Here is a 23,483-nt window from a genome sequence, read left to right as displayed (position 1 = left end):
TCAAAAACTTATCTTTGTTTCTGTCCCTTCCTTATGGTCCTTATCGTGGGGGAACGGGCTAGCTACTCTGCGCCAAAGTGTTCACTGGTGAGGTTAGTTTCAAGTGTAACCCACCCAGGGAATCCATCTTCATTCTAACACAGGCCTTTTGGGGGTAGGTTGGCTTCCATCAAATAGTGATGCCAATGCCAAAATGTCACACTGTGTTGCCAATGATTGAGGGAAAATGGTCCTCTGTGCCTCTCAAATCACTCCCAAGTAGACAACTTTACATCTAAATGTGGGATTGCCTCATGTTTTGGCCAGGTAAACAGGTAAACAGTTCAGACTTATTACTGAATTTGTTAAATTTATGTCGGTTTTGAAGGCTTTGGATAATAACAAACTTCATGCAATAGACAGAACTTCAACTCTCAATCAAATAAAAAACGAAAAGAAAATCACATTTGCTTTTTATTATTTAAAAAACAACATGGCGGGAGCGGTGGCTCACGCCTGTAATCCCAGCACTTTGGGAGGCCGAGGAGGGTGGATAACGAGGTCAAGAGATCGAGACCATCCTGGTCAACATGGTGAAACCCCGTCTCTACTAAAAATAAAAAAAAAACAACATGGCAAATACAAAGATACTTAACAGTACTAATTTTTACATACCTGGATGAAGTCAAATATGGTAAGAGGCAGAAGATCATCCAAAATTGCTATATCTTTGGAGAATCTATTAAGAATCCCACCTATAATATACAAGATGATAAACATCTCAAAAAGCAGTGATTTTTCAAAGACATATCAATATTTCCAATACTACATTTGGGTCACAGTAGGCGCATTCAGATCCCAAATAAGAATTAGCATGTAATCAGATAAATAAGGACTTAGAAAACTTTGGGTTCAAGTTATTGTCTTGTACTCTTAAACCTTTTTAAAGTATCAGATTCTTGTAAGATTCAAGTTACACCCCATGTCTTTGAAATAGCTTTTACTATAATTTATGTCAGGAATGGGTAGGTACTCATTCTGCTATTACAATCTTATTTTTCCAACCTTGCATTTAATGACAACTTACTGGATAAGCTGTCATCGTTTTCCTTCCACTTGTATCCCATAACATAGGGTTCTCCCTCTCCTGACTTCCAAACCTTTTTGACATAACTCTACGGACACCGTGGCTGCTCTCTCTCCCTGCTTGCCGCACTATCTGGTCCTCCTTTGTCATATTCTCTTTCTACCCTCTTCACTGACAGTCTACATTTCCACCTGCCATCTGAATCATGGATTAACATTTGTAAGTTTGATAACTTGTTTCAATTAAAAAATGTATATACAAGGATCTACTATGTACCAGGCACAATGCTAGGCACTGAGATAACTGAGGTGAATAAGCTATGCTCCTTGCCCTTGAGGAATTCATTGCCTAGAGAGGAATTAAACAAACAATTAGAGAATATGAAACATAATACTATACAAATAAAGTGATATTGAATCTTATCATTTATCCCCCATAAACTGCAGGATAAAGTCCAAAATTCTTAGTTTAATATTTAATGCCTTGCATAATTTGGCCTCAACCTGCCTACCTAGTACCAGCTTCCTCTGCTCAAATATCCTGTTTCACCCAAACTGTTCTATTCTTTAAACACACTTTACACTTTCCTACCTCTCTGCTTTCCCCATGCGGTCCCCTCCACCTGAAACCCCTTTCCCCTCATCTCTCACTGTCAAAATCTGTGTTTCCTCCCTTGCTCAACTCAAATGCCCCTCCTGCAAGAAAGCATCTGTGTTTCCTCCAGCTGGAATTAATCTCTGCCTCCTCTGGACATACTTAATAAATCTTGTTTGCACCTCTATTATAATGACTATATGCATGTCTTATATCACTGGCACTTATAAACATATCTTAACTCTTTTTCTAGGATGTAAATTTGCTAGAGGTCAATGGGATAAGGCCACATTTATTTTGTATCACCCATAGCCCCAGGCAAAAAGGCCTTATATGTAGGAATTATTTAATACATGCTTACTGATTAATATGTTCTTTAGAATATTTAATTAAACATATTTGTATCTTTTCATGATAATCAAAACTTGAGAAAAATAGCCCATGGTATTTATAAACAGTGTTTAGAAAATGAAATTTGCTTTGGTGAAAAGAAAAACCATCCTGCTGCTTATTATATTTCAAATGGTTTGGAACCAACTGTGAACAGTGTTAAAGGGAATAAGGAGCTTGAAAAAGAAGAGGTGGAATGACCAGTGCATCCTCTGTGAAAACAGCACCCACAGAAGGGAACCATGGGGAACTAATATCGATTTCCCATTGGCTTTGTAGCAGGCAAGTAAATTGCCTCGTTTCATTCTCACAAAGATTCTCTGGGATACAGTATTCTTTTCCCCACTTCACAGGTGAGGAGGCCAAGGCTCAGAAAAGTCACTTGCCCATGATCACTGCTCTTAAGGCGTCAACTTGGAGCTCAGGCAGTGCTCATGTTCTTTCCACTGTGCCTCCTGGCTCATGTCTGACTCTTCTAGAAACTTGGACAAATCCCCTGCCTTGTCTGGGTCTCAGATTTCCATGAAAAATAAAATCACTGTATCAAGTTAATTGGACTTACTGAGTCTAAAACTCCTAGCTCCAAAACAGAGGATGGTGATGACTATATTCAAATGAGGCAAGATTTCAGCAACACACATGGGATTCAGAATTAATATCAAGATCTTCCTACATACTAATAACTGAAATTTTGTTATCCAGAAAATATGATGGGTTTTTCTTGAGTTTTTTAGATTTCTGCAAAGTTCAGTCTTGGAATTTAATCTTTGCTTTATATCAGATATTTCTGTGTCAACTCCTCTTCTCACCTCTGACTTTCTCCAGGGCAAGAACTGTGCCTGATTCACTGATTCATCTTTTCATACCTCAGAGTAAATGCCTCAACAGAGAAAATGCTCACAGATTGCTGTGAAAAAACTTGGGGAAATCCTTATTAACTTGTCTTTAAATGCAAATCTCTCTAATGAGGAATCAACAGAATTGATTTCTTTCAAAGTACCTTATTAGATTTTTAATTTTTAGGACCTTTATTCTACTATTCTGACTTTCTATTACTTCAAATATGATGATATAAAAACAGTTTAAAAATAAATGTGGGATTCCCCCCTACTGTATAACTTTGAGCAGTTACATGAAACTAGATTATTCTACTCCATCAGAAAACTTAATCAATAGAAGAAAAATCACATTTTCATTGATCACTTCAAATATCCTGCCCTTTTGAACAACACTATATATTGGCAACAAGGTGCCCAGAAGAAAGCTAGACCAAATATTTGAAAAGAGAGGTATGTCTGACCCATAAGGGCCTTCTTAGCTGCTATTGTCTCACCATCACATTCTTACAAACCGAGCCACTCTAATTATCTAACACAGAAATATCAGGAGCAACAATATATGATAACCTATAATATCTGGGAAATGTGCATGCCAGTCAAAAGGAGGTTCAACAAAAGGCAGATGCTTCTGTACAAAAGCCAGAACTGTCACTAGAAAACCAATGAAACCACAGGCCCTATTGATGGTGTGTCATACTTCCATTTCTTAGACCTAGTAAAGTACCTGCTTTCAATGTGTTGAGGGTTGACATAGGTGCTTGAAGAACAGAATGTAACATTTTGTGGTGTAAAATTTTCGACACTGTGATTAGAGTATGCACCAGTGGTAGACCTCTGAAGAATCCCAGAGCAAGCAAAGTGTCAGCAACTCCCACGTAAATGTAAAACACATAATACGAACTGGTGTTGGTGATAATCACTGCATAGCTGTTATTTCTACTATAAGTACTATTCCCTTTGTCTTGAAAACGAGTGCTGTAAAGGAAAATGCAAATTGTTATTTGGCAGCCAAACTTCCTTACTGAATTTCCAATACATGTAAATGGAACTAAATTTGAGTCTAAAGAAATATAACATATTGCATTAACAGAGCATGTATCCTTAATCTCAAAAACTTACTATTATTGCAAGAAAATGGATATTTTTTCTTAACATTGATAAAGTTTATCTTTATTAAATTAAAATATTTAAAGAAAATCCTAAATGTGTAATGTTGTTTCAAATATTTTTATTGCATTTCATGGAAACCGAACAGAATCATATTCTTTAGAAACTGCAGGAGCTGCACATGCTCACAATTTATTTATTTATTTATTTTTAATTTAGATATAGGGTCTCACTATATTGTACAGGCTGGAGTGCAGTGGCTATTCACAATGATAGAACACTACAGCCCTGAACTCCTGGGCTTAAGTGATTCTCCTGCCTCAGCTTGTGGAGGAGCTAGACTATAGGCATTTGCCAGCTCGTCCAACTAATGATTATCATTTAAACAAAAATCCTTGTTTTTCCACTACCATAATGCTTGGGAGAAGTGAAACAAAGTGGATTACAATTCGTAAAAACATAGTGGATTAAAATATTTAATCAACAGAAATAAAACACAAGCTACACAATAGGACATGGAATACTCACTTTCCAAGGAGCCACAACATGACCAAAGAAGCAGCCACCTGAAATGGAAGAAGACACAGTTGATTTATTCCTAACATCTTCACCTATTCCTCCCATGCCCACACCTAAATTCACATCACACCAATTTGATGTGTGTACCAACATCAATGTACACATAATTTCATCTTCCTTTGCTTTTTGTTCCTGGGTCCAGCAGCTGTAATAGTTGTTCTAAGTACTATTATTTATGATGAGAACACATTAAGTTAATAAAATTCAAATTTCATTGAAGTAAATTCTTTGCCATTTCTCCTTTTTCAACAGAAACTATTGTCCTGTCTCACAGGACAGCCAAGACCACAACTGAATGTTTTAAATAATAAACACAAGAGATAAAACAAATATATAGATCTAGATCACAAATATGTATTTTATAAATATGTTATATAAAAATAATAAACACAAATATAAGCCTGCTGGCAGATAATTAATGTTTATCTGCCATAAATAATTTCATTTGCCATTCAATGATTATGGGGGACTAGTACCTGGGAAACCAATTAATTATTGGAAAAGGTGAGATTAATATTAATGGAAACGAATTAAAAGTTTCAGGCCAGGCACAGTGGCTCACACTTGTAATACCAGCACTTTGGGAGGCTAAGGTGGGCAGATCACTTGAGGCCAGGAGTTTAACATCACCCTGGCCAATGTGGTGAAACCTCATCTCTACTAGAAATACAAAAAAAAACAAAAAAAATTGGCCAGGCCTGGTGGCGCACACCTGTGATCCCAACTACTCAGGTGGTTGAGGCACCAGAATTGCTTGAACCCAGAAGGTAGAGATTGCAGGGAGTCAAAATCGCACTACTGCTGTACTCTAGGCTGGATAACAGGGTGAGACTGCCTTAAAAAAAAAAGTTTCAACAATGTAAAAAGTCACAGTTTATGAATAAAGATAAGGTACATTCAGGTTAAAACATATTATTGTTACTAGGACAACATAGAACCTCTACAGCTTTCTCAAGGTGGGAACATTTGGCTGAAGGAGACATGTTCTACACCATATACAAACAAACCGAAAAACCTTTTTAAACAACTGTGATTTTTGCAGTCCTTTTTATATTTAGATCATCTGTGTTCTATTCTATTTCAATGTGGCATTCCATTCTTTTAAACCCTATAGAGAAATATAATCTTGTGTTGATATCATCACAATTGGAATATTAGAAATGACCCTGAAATTATACAATTAGCCAAATAATACCTTTACGATATAATGAAATAGAAAAAAACAGTTGTGAGTAAAATAATTTTAGAAATGAACATAGAATAAAAATAAATAGGAGACAAACAAATATTCTTAGAAGATATCTGCAAGTCTTATTTTATACTGGAATTTGCCTTAAATATTTAACAGTAATTAAGAATATATAAAAACCTTACAGGGGACATTTAAATTAAGAAATTTACACTAGGAAATATTATATTTTAATGAGGTATATAAGTTTTAGTTAAATTCACATATCAGATAGAAGTATAATGACAAAAAATCTAATGGCATTATTCTCACTTTCCTAATTTTCTTCATTGTACATAGAGCTTCTATGCACTGTATCAATAAAAAACTACCCTTATTTCCTCAAAATTCAAGTTAATTCAAAATGAAAAGAAATCCAGAAACAATCTAGCTATTTTAAAAGTCTTCTGGTACCAATGTCTGTTTCCTAAAAATAATCAAATTACTCAAGATCCTAGATAAGGGTATACATTCTGAGTCACTCTTTATTTGGCTATTATCATATTTTGTTATTATATTTCCCCTTTGCTTTAATTAGAGGAGTGTCAATAATGCTGGCATTGCCAACATTCTTTGATGGTGAGTAAATCTCAGAAATAATTATAACATTTACTAATGGAACAATAACCAAAGCAATGTTCCAAGGACTGGTCTAGTCATCATAATATAAAGTTGTTTCCTGGCTGTTTCCACATAGAACTACCAACCTAAACTTTTTATATTGACTAGAACAAAATATTTTCAAGGACTTAACATAATAACTTTAAAAAATATTTTGTGTATATAGAAAAATCAAGTAAGCAAGTTCTGTCATTTCATTTCCAAAATGTTTTGAGATTATAAAGTTTATGCTGCTTATGATAGAGTGATAGTCCTAGATGATTAAGGTGAAAAGTAAAAATATCTTTCTTTTCCATTTTCTCAGGGTTTTAAGTATAATTCTATACCACATAGAAAACAGTATGCTTAATACACAGATTTCAATGCTTCACAAGTCAAATGACACCCTAAAACATAAACCAACTGTCATAACGCTGCTCTAAAATGATTGCTATCAGTCAATAGCAGCAGTGGTTTTATGGGAATATACTACCTCTCTACTGTACTAATAATGTAAGCCATTCAGGGATTTCTAATCAACAAACAGGAGGGAAGTCATAAAGAAACAGGATACAGCAGTTCTATGACATGTTCTTAACAATCAGAATGAAAGCATTAAACAGGATCTTCAGATATTCTAGTCAACTACAAGACTCTGGTTGTTGAACCAGGATTCCAGCTTCACCCATGTCCCTGCAAAGGACATGAACTCATCCTTTATTATGTCTGCATAGTATTCCATAGTGTATATGTGCCACATTTTCTTTATCCAGTCTATCATTGATGGGTATTTGGGTTGGTTCCAAGTCTTTGCTATTGTGAACAGTGCTGCAGTAAACATATGTGTGCATGTGTCTTTATAACAGAATGATTTATAATCCTTTGGATATATACCTAGTAATGGGATTGCTGGGTCAAATGATTTTTCTATTTCTAGATCCTTGAGGAATCGCCACACTGTCTTCCACAATGGTTAAACTAATTTACACTCCCACCAACAGTGTAAAAGTGTTCCTATTTCTCCACATCCTCTCCAGCATCTGTTATCTCCTGATTTTTTAATGATTGCCATTCTAACTGATGTGAGATGATATATCAATGTGGTTTTGATTTGCATTTCTCTAATGACCAGCGATGGTGAGTTTTTTTGGAAACCATCATGCTCAGCAAACTGACACAGGAACAGAAAACCAAACACCACATGTTCTCACTCAGAAGTGAATGTTGAACAAGGGGAACACATGGACACAAGGAGGTGAACATCACACACTGGGGCCTGTTGGGGGATGGGGGGCTAGGGGAAGGTTAGCAGGGGTTGGGAGGATTGGGGAGGGATAGCATTAGGGGAAATACCTAGATGGATGCAGCAAACCACCATGGAACGTGTATACCTATGTAATAAACCTGCATGTTCTGCACATGTACCCCAGAACTTAAAGTATAACTAAAAAGTATAATAAATAAAAAATAAGGATAATCAAGAAACTGCTTCCTAATGTATTGTCTTCATTTCTTCTTCATCTAGTCAATGATGCACTGCCAAGCAGGGGTCTAAGAATTAACATAATTTTTTGCCTATTTCTTTGTAGTTAATGTCTAAGAATTTACAAAAGATACTGTTCTATAGCAGGGAAAATGGTACAAAATACAAAAGTAGACTCATTCCCTTTCAAAAATAGTAAGTGCTAACAAACTGAGTAGACCAAATTATTTTTTCAGTTTAATAGCTTTGAAGAAAATTTAAAAAAAACTATGTATTTCATATTGTAAAAGGGAAGCATATTTTACCTAACCTATAAAAATATAAATCTCAATTGAAATATGACCCTTAGGAAAACTAAAAATAGACAAATCACTTACATCAAGGAAGAAACATATCTTAACCTTCCTTTAGGTTCTCTGATCATGAGTATAAGATTCTCAATTAAATTTAAAATAACTAAACTGTCATCTTGGATTAGCAGTTGTACCAGAATGTGACATGCTAATGAGACATTTCAATGGTAATGAGAAATGGGCACACTGGTATCATAAAGGAGCTTCATCTGAAAGAAAAACTGTAAATTTTGATTCGAGGAAGGCAATAGAATTATGAACACTGGTGAATAAATTGTTTAGTTGTATAATGGTGTGCACAGTTTTTAAAAATTACTATTTTTTTCTATTATCACCAAGTTTTTATTATTCAAAATTTTGAGAACCAGTTAATTGGCAAGGCCTACAGAATACTGGCCAAAAATTGTGGATAGTATATTATTTCTTGCCCAGAAAATGTCAAAATCAATTGTTTTGTCTACTAAAAGGTCATTTTTTGCAGTAATTGTGGCAGTTAAACTAATAATAGATATTTATATGGCATTTAAATTCTCTATTATAATTTATTTCCTTTCCCTAAAGGACCACTGTTTTCTTGGTTTAGTGAGCGCATAATATTGTACACATGTGAAGCAGATCAACACTCAATTAATTAAGTACAAACCATTTTAAAGGTGCATAAGTTCAACTCCATGGAGCTGCATGAGACAAAGGTCCTATAAATTTACAGAAATCACCACCACATTCAGGTAAGTTGAAGACAATTAACTTATGTGATCTTTCAAGGCAGAGGTTCAAGTCATTAACAATTATAAAGGGCTGGTTGAGATTAAGTGGGCACAGACTGGGTTTTTTTCACATTCACGTTGGTCATTTGGCATGACTGGCAGAGACTAATGTGGTAAATTTTAAATATATTTTAATGCAATATTTATTGCTCACATAAAAGTAATAAATTACCCAATCTCATATTTTTGTTAAAGTATAAAATGAATCATTAAAATTTTCATTATATTGCTATTATGAACTTGTCCATCTCATACTAAGTATTATAATAATGATAATTAAGGATACTAATGATAACAGCAACAAACCTTGCTCATTATGTATCAAGCCTTACATTAAGTGCTTTATAATCATGATGTCTTTTAAATCACAAAATGGGCTATGTAGCTGTACTATTAAAATCTCATTATTCAAATGAGAAAATGGGCTCAGAGAGTTTAACTAACTTGCTCAGTTTCATGGTTAGAACAGAGTTAGAATTCACACTCTGAGTAGCTGGATTCCAGAGTTGGCACTATGCTATACTGCATCTTGCATTGAGCCTCCATTTGGTTTGTTAATTTACAGCAGTTGTATGCACAACTTTTTGATACATATATTTAGATATTTCTTGACCATTCAGATATTACTTGACCATGGTGGAGTGATGATACTTTACAAATATCATCAAGCCTTCTTAATTGAGGTTAGCAACAACCAGCAATGGGAAAAATGCATAGTTACAAGTTTAGGTCTCAGTTATTTATACATTTATACTTCCTTAGGAGAGGTGGCTCTTCTTCTGGGTCATTTATTCCCTGAAGGTAGCATGGGCCTTGAGTTTAGATTTAGGCTTTATATTAGGACATACCCAGGGTGTCCTCTGGAACAAATATCTGCAGTAATCATTCACAGGCTGAATCCAGCCCACAAATGTGTTTTGTTGTGGCCATATGGTATTCATTTGTTTTTGTTTTTTTATGTAATCAACTACCCGTATTTTAAAATAGGAAAAAATTACCAAAAAATAGCTGGACCTCTATTTTATCCTGATACACAAAAATATCTGGCAAACCTGATCCCCAATTCCCTCATGGCAAGGCCTTCGCTGGTGCTGAGTGACAGCCGCCTTCTATAGATAGCTGAAGAACAAACGCTCTCCATTCAGCCTCCCAGCCAGATCACCCACATCACCCACTGTTGCTCCCTGCCAGGCCCTTTTAAGCATTTTTGTGGCTGCTCCTGATGAGAAAATCCTCATCCACTGCTTCAGGCACCTCTTGTGCTGATGAAGATCTGAACTTGTGGCCTATGATGTGATTTTCATTCTTCCCCTTTTTTTAGCTTGGTGATATAAAGAACAGCAGACGGTTGGTAAAGAAACCACGATGAGGACATTGAAGACAACCAAATTTCTGTAAGCAAGTAGGTTATTTGAATCTCTAAAAAGATTGTCTAAAATGAATGCTAAGCCACTAATATATTTTTAATCTCATTTTGTGAAGAAATCATCATTTAAATAGTAATTGCCTGCATATTTAATAATAAAATATCTTGAGCAGCTGTGTTCAACTTTTTGCATGAGTGGACTATTTTGCTTATCTGTGGTGGCAGATATCACGAAGATTATGCACGGATCTTTCTTTTCTTTTTTTTTTTGTTTTTGTTTTTGTTTTTTTGCCCATCTGATATCATAAGCATATTTTATGTGTGGCCCAAGACAATTCTTTTATTTTTCCATTGTGGCCCAGGGAAGCCAAAAGCTTACCCGTGATCTAGAGTCAAATGAATTTAAAATTTAGTACAGATTTGTTTCAGTGTTTTGTTTATTTATTTATGAGATAGGGTATCTTTCTGGCACCCAGACTGGAGTGCAGTGGCACAATCACAGCTCACGGCAGCCTCGACCTCCCAGGCTCAAGAGATTCTCCCACCTCAGCCATACAGGCGCATGCCACCATGCCCAGCTAATTTTTAAATTTTTTGCAGACACAGTGTCTCACTGTTTCCCAGGCTGGTCCTGACCCCTGGGCTCAAGCAATCCTCCCGCCTCATCCTCCTAAAGTGCTGGGATTACAGGCATGAACCACCGTGCCTGGCCTTTAATTTCAATCCAAATAAAAGCCTTCTACTTTGAGCTTTTGACTCTTTTATTATTAAAATCTATTAAAAATTCTTCTTATGTTTCTATTTAAATGTATTTCATATGTAATATGAAATAAACTATCAATAGTGTTTCTAATTGTTGATTTTTAGAAGCTAAGAACTATATGAAACTGTACCATTATATACTATAAAATTACAAATATATGTAATATATACATATTTATACGTATAGTTATATGTGTGTATATATGCATACTTATACATGTATACACATATACGTATGTATATATACATATTTATATATGCAAATATGTGCGTGCATAATATGTATACATCTGTCCCAACTATTCTTAACTTTAAATCATAGTAGTATTTTACAATAGAACATTCTTACCTCAGCCAGAAAAATTACTAAGCACCAAATTAGCACAAAAATTAAGCTCTTGTGGAGAGTAATGTATCGAAGGTATGTGTTCCATGTAGTCACTGCTGGTATGCTCTCCATATCATCAAAAAAGCACTCCTGAATAAAAGAATTATGGTTATTATAATAAGACAGTACACTTTCATGCCACCACTGTGGTTTTACTTTTAAATGTGAAAATAAAGGAATATTATTACTTGAATCTAAGTGTATTTTAACAGATATAAATCATTATAAATTCTATGAATTATGTCATTCTATAGCCAGAATAATGTCTACTGGAGCAACACAGCTTTATTAAAGTTGAGAAACACCATAATTTTTCAAAATTATTGGATGATTTTACCATTTTAAGGCTTAACAGTGGCATATCTTTTATCAAATAGATCATACCATCTAAATGAAGTTTCCCAGAACTCTCCTTGATTTAACCTGTTTCTTCAGGGGTCCATGGACAAGTACAGCTCAATATACTACTAGCTATAAAGGTCTTCCAAAAGACTGAAAGCCCATTTATGTTTGAACATTCCTTAGTAGCTTAGGACTATCTCTCTTTCCAGCTATGATTTAAATTACATAATTCCAATCCTGGGCATATTCCTCTAGAAATCTTTGTCTCTTAGCAAATAGACACATTTCAAAAATTTGAAAACGAGAGAGTCCAGATAGTCCAAAGGAAAAGGTAGTTTTGTTTCTCACAAAATCAACAAAACTTATAGGAAAGCACTATGAAACATAAAAAAGGGTCCTATGGAATTGGGATACAGTGCACTGGTTAGGAGTATGCATTTTTTGAGTTAGGCAGATCTGGATTTGAACCCAATCTCCACCATTAACATGCTAGGGGCTGCTAGAATTCAAACATGTTGTCAAACTTTAGTTTCCTTATCTGTAAATGTGAAAAATGGTAAGTACCTTCCAGGGTAGTTGTGGGGACTAAATATAAGCCGCCTAGCACTAGACGCAATCCATAAACAGTAACAATTATTAGACAAGGATATGATTCTTTACAACTAAATTTTAGGCTCAGGATTGAGAAATTCATTTAGATTGATAATAAACTATATAGACAGGCCAGACACGGTGGCTCAGGATGGGTGCCTGTAATCCCAGCATTTTAGGAGGCCGAGGCAAGCAAATCCCAAGGTCAGGAGTTCAAGACCAGCCTGGCCAACATGATAAAACCCCTTGTCTACTAAAAATACAAAAATTAGCTGGGCATGGTGGCACACACTTGTAACCCTAGATACTCAGGAGGCTGAGGCAGGAGAATCACTTGAACCCGGGAGGCAGAGATTGCAGTGAGTCAAGTTCATGCCATTGCACTCTAGCCTGGGTGACAGAGAGAAACTCCATCTCAAAAACAACAACAACAACAACAACTATATAAACAAATTATCATTAAATTATACACTTTAGGGATATATTTTATTCCCTCATTTTACAAAGGAGGAAACTTCAGCCTAGAGATGTTAATGACTTGTGTCTTGTCAAAGGTCACATTATTCTCAAATGATCTATGCTATTAAACATATCAATTCATTACAACCCTGCCTATGGCTCATTTCATCCAAGGCATTAAGTTTTCTACCAAAACAACAAAAACTTTCCTTACAGTATTTTTTCCTCTTTTAAGAATAAAATGCTTTTATACTTGAAACCTAATATAACAAACTTTCTGTCTGAAGATTGGCACTAGTACATGCTGAGCTTCACATACATTTTTTAAAAGAAATCTTTTCAGAAACCCAATGTATAAAGCAAACTTACAAGATAAAAAAAGCCCACACTAGCTAAATTCAGGCAAGACTGATATACAAACCAGAATGTGAGTTAGTCCTATCAAGAGGCTAGATGTTTATATACCTTATATAAGCTGCTTCCACACAAATTATTTTGCGAGCTCTAAATAATGAAAGCTACTATTTGTTTACACAGTTATTAAAACTGCACCTCTTTCCACAGAGGGTTCAAGATGGTAATAAAGCAGGTGCTTTCTAACTTATAGTCATGATTTTCACTGGCTTGGTAAAGGACTCCAAACTAAATCCTTTCCCATTTCATGGGAAGAGATATGTCCATTGCAAAAAGAAATTGTTATTTTACATTTTAAAGTTGCTTGCATAATTAATAAACTTCATGCTTTCTGAGTTTTGAGATAAACCTTATCCTAATCTCATAATTTGAGTAAATTTTGTTACATGCTACATATTGCATTCTATTCAAATGCACTCTGTGGGGTGAAGTACCCACAAGCAATTTATACTGACCTTTAAGTCTTCTTCATTAATTTCTTCACTTATTTCCAAGCCAGTTTCTTGAGATAACCTTCTTGAATATATATCCAGCTCAGTCAAGTTTGCCTGAGGGGCCAGTGACACTTTTCGTGTGGATGCTGTTGTCTTTCGGTGAACACTCTGACCTTGGTTAACTGAGTGTGTCATCATGTTCAGAACAGACTGTCTCCTTCGTACCTGAAGTGCGGGGCCAGTGTTGATCATGCTGATGCGAGGTAGTATTGCTTCTCCCTGCTCAGAATCTGGAACTAAGGACAGCCTTCTCTCTAAAGGCTCATCAGAATCCTCTTCGATGCCATTCATTTGTAAGGGAGTCTTTTGTACAATGGAAAATTTTCGTATAGAGTTGATGGAATTGAGAATAGAATTCTTTCTTTTTTCCCCAAACTCTCCAGTCTGTTTAAAAGATTGTTTTTTTGTTTCCGTCCAGGAAACAGGAGCATCTCCTTCAAATGAGAAACGGCGTAAGGTCTCAGTGAGGATTGAATTTCTTCTTTCTGAACTAAATTGGTCAAAAGAATCATATCCCATGAGTTTTGAGCTAAAGTCTGGCCGTAGATTTTGGAGTTCTGAAAATGTCCCATAAAAATAGCTGCTACCTTCATGTAAAATTAGTATTTTGTCAGCTTTCTTTAAGTGTTCCATTTTGGAAGTGACCAGAATCCTAGTTTTGTTAGCCATCAGTTTACAGACACAGCTTTAAGAATATAAAAAGATATAAATATCGATTTTATAAATACTTTATTACAATAATGTCTTGCATTTTAGCATTTTATTAATGTTTTATAGCATATAATCTGTATTATACAATTTTATTATATTTTAAATGATTCTATAAGTACTCTGTAGCAATTAAATTAGTACTTTATGAATTCTGATAGCATGAAATATCACGCTATATTGAAAAGTTGCATGTTAACAGACTGAGAATGAAATAAAATTTCCTATATTAAGCAGATATTTGACTTTGAGCAAATCATTTATCCTCTAGGTCTCAGTTTATTTATCTAGAAAATGAGGAAAGTATTAGATGATCTTTAAGGTCCCTAGAGATCTGTACTTCCATGTCTTTTAAATGTCAAGAGTCTTGTTGTTCTTTAAATTTTCTATTAATTTCTTTCTTTTTTTTACATTTTAGGTTGACCGCCAATTTATTTCTCAAGTGCTTACATTAAGATTAATGTTTCACTAAAAATAAAACAGCAACAATAACTGAGAATTTGATAATTAATTTGACTCTCCTCTAATAAAATTTTCACCTATTCTAGAAGTAAATCTGGACTAGAATCATCTAAGAAATATCAGATTTTTTAGGCATTAAAATATTATATATCATATAGAAAGATACATTGTTCTAGATTATTCCATAACACACTAACACAACAATACAAATGCAGCAAGGTTTATATTGATATAGAAGTTACTTATCACAGTCACAGGGTTGTAAAAATAGTATCTTGGATATTAAATTTAACTAAATTTTAAGAAAGGTACTTCTAAAAATAATCCAGCCATTTTATGCACATATCCATCTTTATAGCTTAAAGTCTTTATTTCTAGAAGAGTACAATAACTGTTCTCCTAATAGGCTACCTCATAGTCCATGAAATCATTTTAAAATTTTGAAATCAGGTCATATAACTAACTGTCTGTCTAGGGAATTTCATGTATATTGGACCCTAATGGGAGTTCCAAGGAAATATAAGTCCTGAGCTCTGTGTGACTAAGAAGAGCGATACTTCCAAAGAAGTATTGAGGTAGATGAGTAGTCTAAGCATTCACCTACATTAAACCAGTGAAACACTCGGCATATGTATTTTCTTAAGAAGTGTACTATTTAAGGAGAAGACAGAATAAAATACTAACACAAAAAAAGTAAATGAAAATGTTAAGTATAATAATTAAAGTAATATATGTCACAAGGCAATAATACTGTAAAAACTACATAGATGGCAATTGCTATAACAGTATAGCAATGGGAAAAATTGGTTTAGCATGAGATGGACAGAAAAGGGTTTAATGGAAGTGATCTTGAATCTTGGCTAGGTAGGGAAGATCAGGTTTGAGTTAACACCATGCTACATTTTGTCATACCAACAAGGGTGAACATATTTCTTAAGAAGTAAAATGCAGAGTATAATGGTATAGTCTTTTTTTCTTGTATTTTAGCATAAGTATTATAAGTACGTTATTCAAAGAACATACCTTTCAAATATTTCTTTTTCTGTTAAAACATCTAGGTATCCAAAAGGAGAGTCTAACAAATACAAATCAGCATCTTTGTATACGGCTCTAAAAGGAAAATGGAAATTAAATTACATTTCCTATTTCCTGTATCTTCTAGTGTAGATGATTTTCCTTAAACAGTTCACTACGTGCATTACAATATGGTCACCACATCCATTCACTGAAATAACACTATTCTCAAAAGTGGTGCAGAAGTAGCACATTCATATATGTCTTTTTACTAGGGTAGATTAATTTAAATGAGGAATAAAGGAATAAGTTGAAAAGATTTTTATCACTTTTCACAACATTCCAAGAACTGCTGACATGGTTTTGTTAGATGTAAGTGGAATAAACTAGCAAAAGTTACAAAGTGAATTGTACCATGGCATACACTTTAAAATATTGCCTTAAAAAATAAAACCTTTTATCAATAGTATCTATTTAGAGGCCAGTACCATGCTATGTGCTCAAAATACAATGGCGAAAATTATACAGTTCCTGCCCTCAGAGATCTTGCATTTTGGTGAGGACACCAAGAAGAAAATAGACTATTTCAAATTGTAAAATGTCAGAGATAGCTAATAAATTGCAGCACTTATGTGAAATTATTTTTAAAATGTTTTTCTAAGTGTTAACTGCTATCAACAAATTGAGAGCAGTGCTGCCACAACTGTATAATCAATATTGCACTTTGATCCTGTAGTTTCAGTCTCCGTATCATATTCATAAAAAGTACTTTACAACAAAATATTATGGGTATACCCATAATATTTTACTATTTAGCTAAAATATGAAACTATAAGCAAGTAATATCTACATTGAGTTGATCTTAGAACAGTAATAAAGATGAAGACATAGTTTCCATATTAATAGAAATGGGATAATTTCTTTATAATATTTAAATTTTTCAAGTGTGATTGTCAGTAACCTTACTTATATCTCAAGTACATAGGATTCTGTGTTTATACATGTAATTATTGGTACTTGTGTAGAAAATTGTATTCAATCAGCATACAATTAAGAAATTTTTAAAACCAATTTAAAATTTTTTTAAAAAACCATGGCAAAACTTGAAAGTCTAAAGCAATCTTCAAAGTGTAACTTATTTTTGAAAGCAGCATGCAAGAGCTAGGTAATGGATCCCATCAAAATGTACACAGTTTTTTCCCCCACACTCAGTTCTTAATTCTCTCCCTCATATCTATGACTAGTTCCTTATGAGACCAGAAATAATAAATTCATCATCCAAACTGGACAACACATTACACATTCTAATGAGAATATGAATAGACAATTATTTTTAGTAGTTCCTTAAAGGGTGTGCTCCTTATGGCAAAACCAAATCTAAACTGATAACACAAACTCAATTCTATGTTGGAGGACTAGAAGCCATATACTTTACCTTATTTAAATTCGTGGAATGCTTAGAATAGGTCTTCCCTTGGCTCACATAAAAATAATCAACTTCCATTTATTTAGAAACTATTATCTTGTCTGTGAGTTATCCATATCTATTGATTTATTACGTTACAGTGTAATTCTAAGATCAAAGCACGGTTTAATGGAAAGAATCAAAAAGATATGGTTCAATTATGACTCCACTTGCTTTTGTCAAGTTAACATCTAACAGCCTGTTATCTTATGATCTCTTCTGTAAGGAAGGGAGAACAATTCTTACTTTGCAGAGCTGTAAGGAGATTACACACACAAAAATATACACACGCCTAGGATACTACGAGGCAATTGCAGGTGCTCAGTGAGGGTATTTCCTGTCGCAGCTTTTGGAAGCAAGAGAAAGTAAGGGAAAGGAGCCAAAACATCAATGAGTCAATGTGATTTCTTGTTAATGACTCTGGCAACAAAGTGAGAAGAAATTTGTTCAGATAAAGCTTGAGAAACATTTGACATCCGCGTCGCTGTCACCAATAATTGTTTAAACTGAAAGTTACAGTTTAACCACAAAGCTCTCTCCTTGACATGCATTAACTATATTTACATGCCTTTGACAGCTTTAACATGCTTGGACCAAAAGTGTTTCTACTAAGAGGGCTCCTGCCCTAACTATGTTAATGTGTTTGTCCTCTTTATTTTGAAGATTACCAATTTCAAGCCAAGGGACATCATTTGCCTTCCTACTTTTGTTATGAAAATTATGCTCAAAAATTTTGAAAATGTTTATTTATCTATACCAAGAAACCTAAACAGAAGCCTAAAGCTGGGATGTATATTGGAGTGGCAGGGTCTATGATGGAACTAACAGATATTTACACCTTCTCTTTCCAGTACTATGCAAATTCCTAGAGTTTTCCATTTGTATTAAACTATACCATAAGCCAAGAAAATATACAGACACCAAAATGTGGGCACAGATTTTGAATAAGCCATAATCTCTACCAAATCTGGATAGTATACCATTATTTACAGTTCTTAAATGTGATTCTTAACCCACTAGCTATAAAATCCCCAGGACTTTTTCAGTTCCAGAAACAGAATATAAAGCAATAGAGAAATGTCTATAGTTCTCTACATGAATGACATTTGCAGCAAATGCTTGCTAGACCAATAATCAGTTACTCACCTTGCTAAAGAAATTCTTGCTCGTTGACCTCCACTCAATGTGATTCCACCTTCTCCAAGAACTATATTGTCTTTCTCTGCAAACTTGGAGATGTCCTATTATCAAAAATAGAAAATTAGGGAGTGACTTTTATTATGTTCAATCTGAATTTGAAATGCACATCTTCCTTCTAATGAATCATATATCACACTATTGTTTTAACCACAGTTGAAATTTTGAACATTGCATCTCCATTATGTCAAATGCAACTTACTTCATTGGTCAAAAACAACATTGCTGAAATTTTAAATGTAAATTTTTCTGTATTTTTAAAAATGTCATTCATGATCATTAAATAATAATTATAAAATACAAAAAGTAAAATATGGGTATATAAATGCCATAGATCATCCACAGGCCCATTTCACAAATTCAAATGCTATCAACATACTAAAATGCACTTCTCTCCAATTTAAGTTCACTCTTTTCAAAATAACTCTCCCAAAATGAAGAAACCTCCTAATAAGAAAACTAAAAGAACATTATTCACACCCCTGCAGGACCTAAGCATCTTCACCAGGCTTCCTGAGTCCAAGGCAATTCCTTTCCATACTTTTCTCACCTACCCTCCCAACTAAAACAGCTTTCTTCCTCATCTATCCTCAGCACCTCATTCCCATGTCCTCTTTCCATCCATTCTGCCCCTCCTGTCATCCTTTCTCCCAGGTAATGAATATTTCTGTGACAACAACCATTCTAGGCATTGTAAAACAAGACTGGAATTTATGAGAAATCATCCTTGACTCCTAGCCATTGTATGTCCAGTTGAGAAGGTATGTCATAATCCTGGAGAAAGCTAAATACCATCTCAAAGATTTAATTAACCATTTTAAGATAGTTTATAAAACAGTTCACAATTAACTGGCAAATTAATTTTGCACATAACAGAAGCATAAGATAGATAGAATACCCTAGAGGCTTTTAAACAGATGGGATTTGGTCTGAGACTTGAAGAATGAGAAGAGTTAGATAGGTAGTAAACTCTCATTAGCCTTAAAAAAAAAAAAAAAAAAAGGCCAAGCACGGTAGCTCATGCCTGTAATGCCAGCACTTTGGGAGGCAGAGGCAGGAGGATCACAAGGTCAGGAGATCAAGACCATCCTGGCCAATATGGTGAAATCCCCGTCTCTACTAAAAATACAAAAATTAGCTGGGCGTGGTAGCACACGCCTGTAGTCCCAGCTATTCAGGAGGCTGAGGCATGAGAATCGCTTGAATCTCAGAGGCGAAGGTTGCAGTGAGCCAAGATTGTGCCCCTGCACCCCAGCCTGGCAACAGAGCAAGACTCTGTTTCGAAAAAGAAAAAAGGCTCTCTCCCTTTTTTCCTCCCATCCTTATATATCTATTCTTTTGTTTTCACCCCCTTCTTTCTCCCCTCTACTAAAAATTCTCTTTCATATGTTTCTTCCTTCTTTCACAATCCAGAAATAATCCAATATTATCTAAATCTAAAGTGTCAAAATGGTTACTTCTGTTATTCATTTGTTTCATTTATCTCCCATACGGACATAAATAGGACTTTACACGCAAACTCACAAACTAAATAGATTAATAAGTGGTCGTTTATATTAAAAGCCATTTGGCAGCGCCTGTTGGCTGGAACCATGCTAGCCACTGCCCTCAAGGAACTGTTGCTAACAACATTTCTGATCTAGAGTGACCAAAAGCCTGGGGGAAAAAATGCTGACATGTTGGAGGAGACGTAGCACGACTCAGTGGACTCTGCTACTCAGGCGCTGGAGAAATAAAGCATAGAGAGGTCATTAATACCCATAATAAACACTACTTATGGGGAGGATCTTCAGTCTTGTGAGACATGTAAAACGTAGCTCTTTGGACTAAATGAACATGCTTTTGTTCAACTCATGAACTGGATCACGTACCTAGGGTTCCATCCAAATAACAAAAACTGCAGTAGATTTCACTTGTAATTTAGAAGGTAAATTTTACACCTAATTTAGAAGGTAATAAGATAATTTAGAGGTGTTCATGGAAGTGCTCCTTTCGCAAGGCTAAAGATTTCAGTTTTATAGCAATTATCAAGAGAGTTCACATGTGTATTTCTTCTCTCCCGCTTCATTTTTTTTTTTTTTCAAATCCTATTTTCTTTTTAAAAACTAATTCTGGCTGAGCATGGTGGCTCACTTACAATCTCAGCACTTCAGAAGCCTGGGTGGGAGAAATGCTTGAGATCAAAAGTTTGAGACCAGCCTAGGCAACACAGCAAGACCTATCTGTACACAATTTTTTTTCTTTTAAATTAGTTGGGCATGGTGGCATGTGCCTGTAGCCCCAGCTAGTTAGGAGGCTGAGGCAGGATAATTGCTTCAACCCAGGAATCCTGGGTTCAGCGAGCTATGATTACACCACTGCACTGCAGCCTGGGTAACAGAGCAAGACTCTATATCAAAAAAAGAAAAATCTTGTAGAGAGAAAAAGAGAATGAAGAGAATGGTTTGCTTTTGCCTTATATGAATAGATTCATTGTAGGGTTTTTAAAAAGAGGCAAATTTTCTAATACATTATTAAAAAGCAGGAGGTTGCTAGAATTATTAGAGTTTTCCATTTTTTTTTTCAATTTGAACTCAACATTGTATTAATTAAATTGGTTGAAAATTTAAAATATCTTAAGTATTAAAAATAAGTAGTTATCTTGACAGTATGATTATAACACTGTTGGCTATAGAAAATAGATTACGGGTTTAGAAGGTATAGAATCCTAGCCCAGTGCAGGCAATTAATAAAGATTTATGGAAAGAAGGAAGAGAGACAGAGTTAATCAAACATTAACCTAGAGAGAAAGAAGTATGCATAAGAAAATAAATGTGTGCAGAGGAGAAAAAGAAAAAGCAAAAATTGTCAGAAAAAGAAGTAGATATCTGTATATTTAAAAAAAAAAAATCAAGAAGATAATAGCAGGAAACAAAGGACAAGAAAAGTGCAGGGGACAATAAGAAACACATAGAAGATTAGAAACTACAGTCTACACTTTAGAAAATGTCCCTGCTGACAACGACCAGGCTGAGAATCAAAGCAAGAACTCAATTTCTTTTATAACAACTGCAAAAAAAATCTAAAATACATGAAAATATACTTAACCAAGGAATTTAGGCCTCTACAAGGAAAACAACAAAATGCTGCTCAAAGAAATCACAGATGACACAAACAAATGGAAATGCATCTCATGCTCATGGATGGGTAGAATCAATATTGTGAAAATGACCATACTGCCAAAAGCAATCTACAAATTCAATACAATTCCATTAAAATACCATCATAATTCTTCACAGAACTAGAAAAAAAATCGTAAAATTCATATGGAACTAAAAAAGAGCCCAGATAGCTAAAGCAATACTAAGCAAAAAGAACAAGGCCAGGCGCAGTGGCTCATGCCTGTAATCCCAGCACTTTGGGAGGCTGAGGCGGGTAGATCACGAGGTCAAGAAATTGAGACCATCTTGGCCAACATGGTGAAACCCTGTCTGTCTCTACTAAAAATATAAAAATTAGCAGGATGTGGTGGTGCTCGCTTGTAGTCCCAGCTGCTCAAGAGGCTGAGATGGAAGAATCATTTGAACTGGGAGGCAGAGGTTGCAGTGAGCAGAAATCATGCCACTGCAATTCAGCCTGGTGTCAGAGAGAGAGACTCCTTCTAAAAAAAAAAAGAACAAATCTGGAGGAATCACATTACTTGACTTCATATTATACTCCAAGGTTATAGTTACCAGAACAGCATGGTACTGGTGGTATACAAGTAGGCATGTAGACCAATGGAACAGAATAGAGAACCCAGAAATAAAGCCAAATACTTAAACCCAACTGATCTTTGACAAAGCATACAAATACATAAAGTGAGGAAAGGACATCCTTTTTAATAAATGGCGCTGGGAAAGCTGGCAAGCCACATGTAGAAGAATGAAACTGGATGTTAGACACTCACCTTATATAAAAATTTACTCAAGATGAATCAAAGACTTAAATCTAAGACCTGAAACCATAACAATTCTAGAAGATAACATTGGGAAAACTCTTTTAGTCATTAGTTTAGGTAAAAAGTTCATGACTAAGATCCCAAAAGCAAATGTAACAGAAACAAAAATAAATATATGGGAGATAATTAAACTAAAAAGTTTTTACACAGCAAAATAAATAATCAGCAGAGTAAACAGACAATCTACAGAGTGGGAGAAAATATCCATAAAGTATGCATCTGATAAAGGACTAGTACCCAGGATCTACAGGGAACTCAGACAAATCAGCAAGAAAAAAACAAGTAAGTCCATCAAAAAGTCGGCAAAGGCCATGAATAGATAATCCTCAAGATACACAGACAATCAACAAACAGAAAAAAAAAAGCTCAACATCACTGATTATCAGAGAAGTACAAATTAAAATTAAAACAATGAGATACCATCTTACTCCTGCAAGAATGGCCATAATTAAAAAGTCAAAAAATAATAGATGTTGGCATGGATGTGCTGAAAAGGGAATCAGTTTTACACTCCTGGTGGGATTGTAAACTCATATAACCACCATGGAAAGCAGTATGGAGATTCCTTAAAGAATGACCATTCGATCCAGCAATCCCACTGCTGGGTATCTACCCAAAGGAAAATAAGTCATTATATGAAAAAAAAAATGCACACACATTTATAGCAGCACAATTCATAAATGTGAAAATATGGATCCAACCTAAACGCCCATCAACCAACAAGTAGAAAAAAATAATGTGGCATGTATACACCATGGAATACTATTTAGCCAAATAATGGAATGAAATAATGGCCTTTGCAGCAACTTGGATGGAGCTGGAGACCATTTATTCTA

At 34.8% G+C, this 23,483-nt stretch overlaps 1 protein-coding gene across 2 annotated transcripts in view; it reads right to left on the bottom strand.

Moving 5' to 3' along the window:
• The window catches only part of CFTR (CF transmembrane conductance regulator), a 181,946-nt gene that overhangs the window by 61,794 nt on the left and 96,669 nt on the right, over window positions 1–23,483 (bottom strand). For both annotated transcript variants that reach the window (XM_017535077.1, XM_037740808.1), the window contains exons 12-18: window positions 18,618–18,712; window positions 16,016–16,102; window positions 13,784–14,507; window positions 11,484–11,612; window positions 4,525–4,562; window positions 3,614–3,864; window positions 655–734 (exon numbers count right to left, since the gene is read on the bottom strand). In XM_017535077.1, the coding sequence (XP_017390566.1) occupies window positions 655–734; window positions 3,614–3,864; window positions 4,525–4,562; window positions 11,484–11,612; window positions 13,784–14,507; window positions 16,016–16,102; window positions 18,618–18,712 (1,404 nt within the window). The remainder of the gene's footprint in view (window positions 1–654; window positions 735–3,613; window positions 3,865–4,524; window positions 4,563–11,483; window positions 11,613–13,783; window positions 14,508–16,015; window positions 16,103–18,617; window positions 18,713–23,483) is intronic.

The sequence above is a fragment of the Cebus imitator genome, unplaced genomic scaffold, assembly GCF_001604975.1.
Source record: "Cebus imitator isolate Cc_AM_T3 unplaced genomic scaffold, Cebus_imitator-1.0 Scaffold90, whole genome shotgun sequence".
NCBI lineage: Eukaryota > Metazoa > Chordata > Mammalia > Primates > Cebidae > Cebus > Cebus imitator.
Note: the sequence above shows the minus strand (reverse complement) of the source record. Positions and strands in the feature narration are given on the sequence as shown.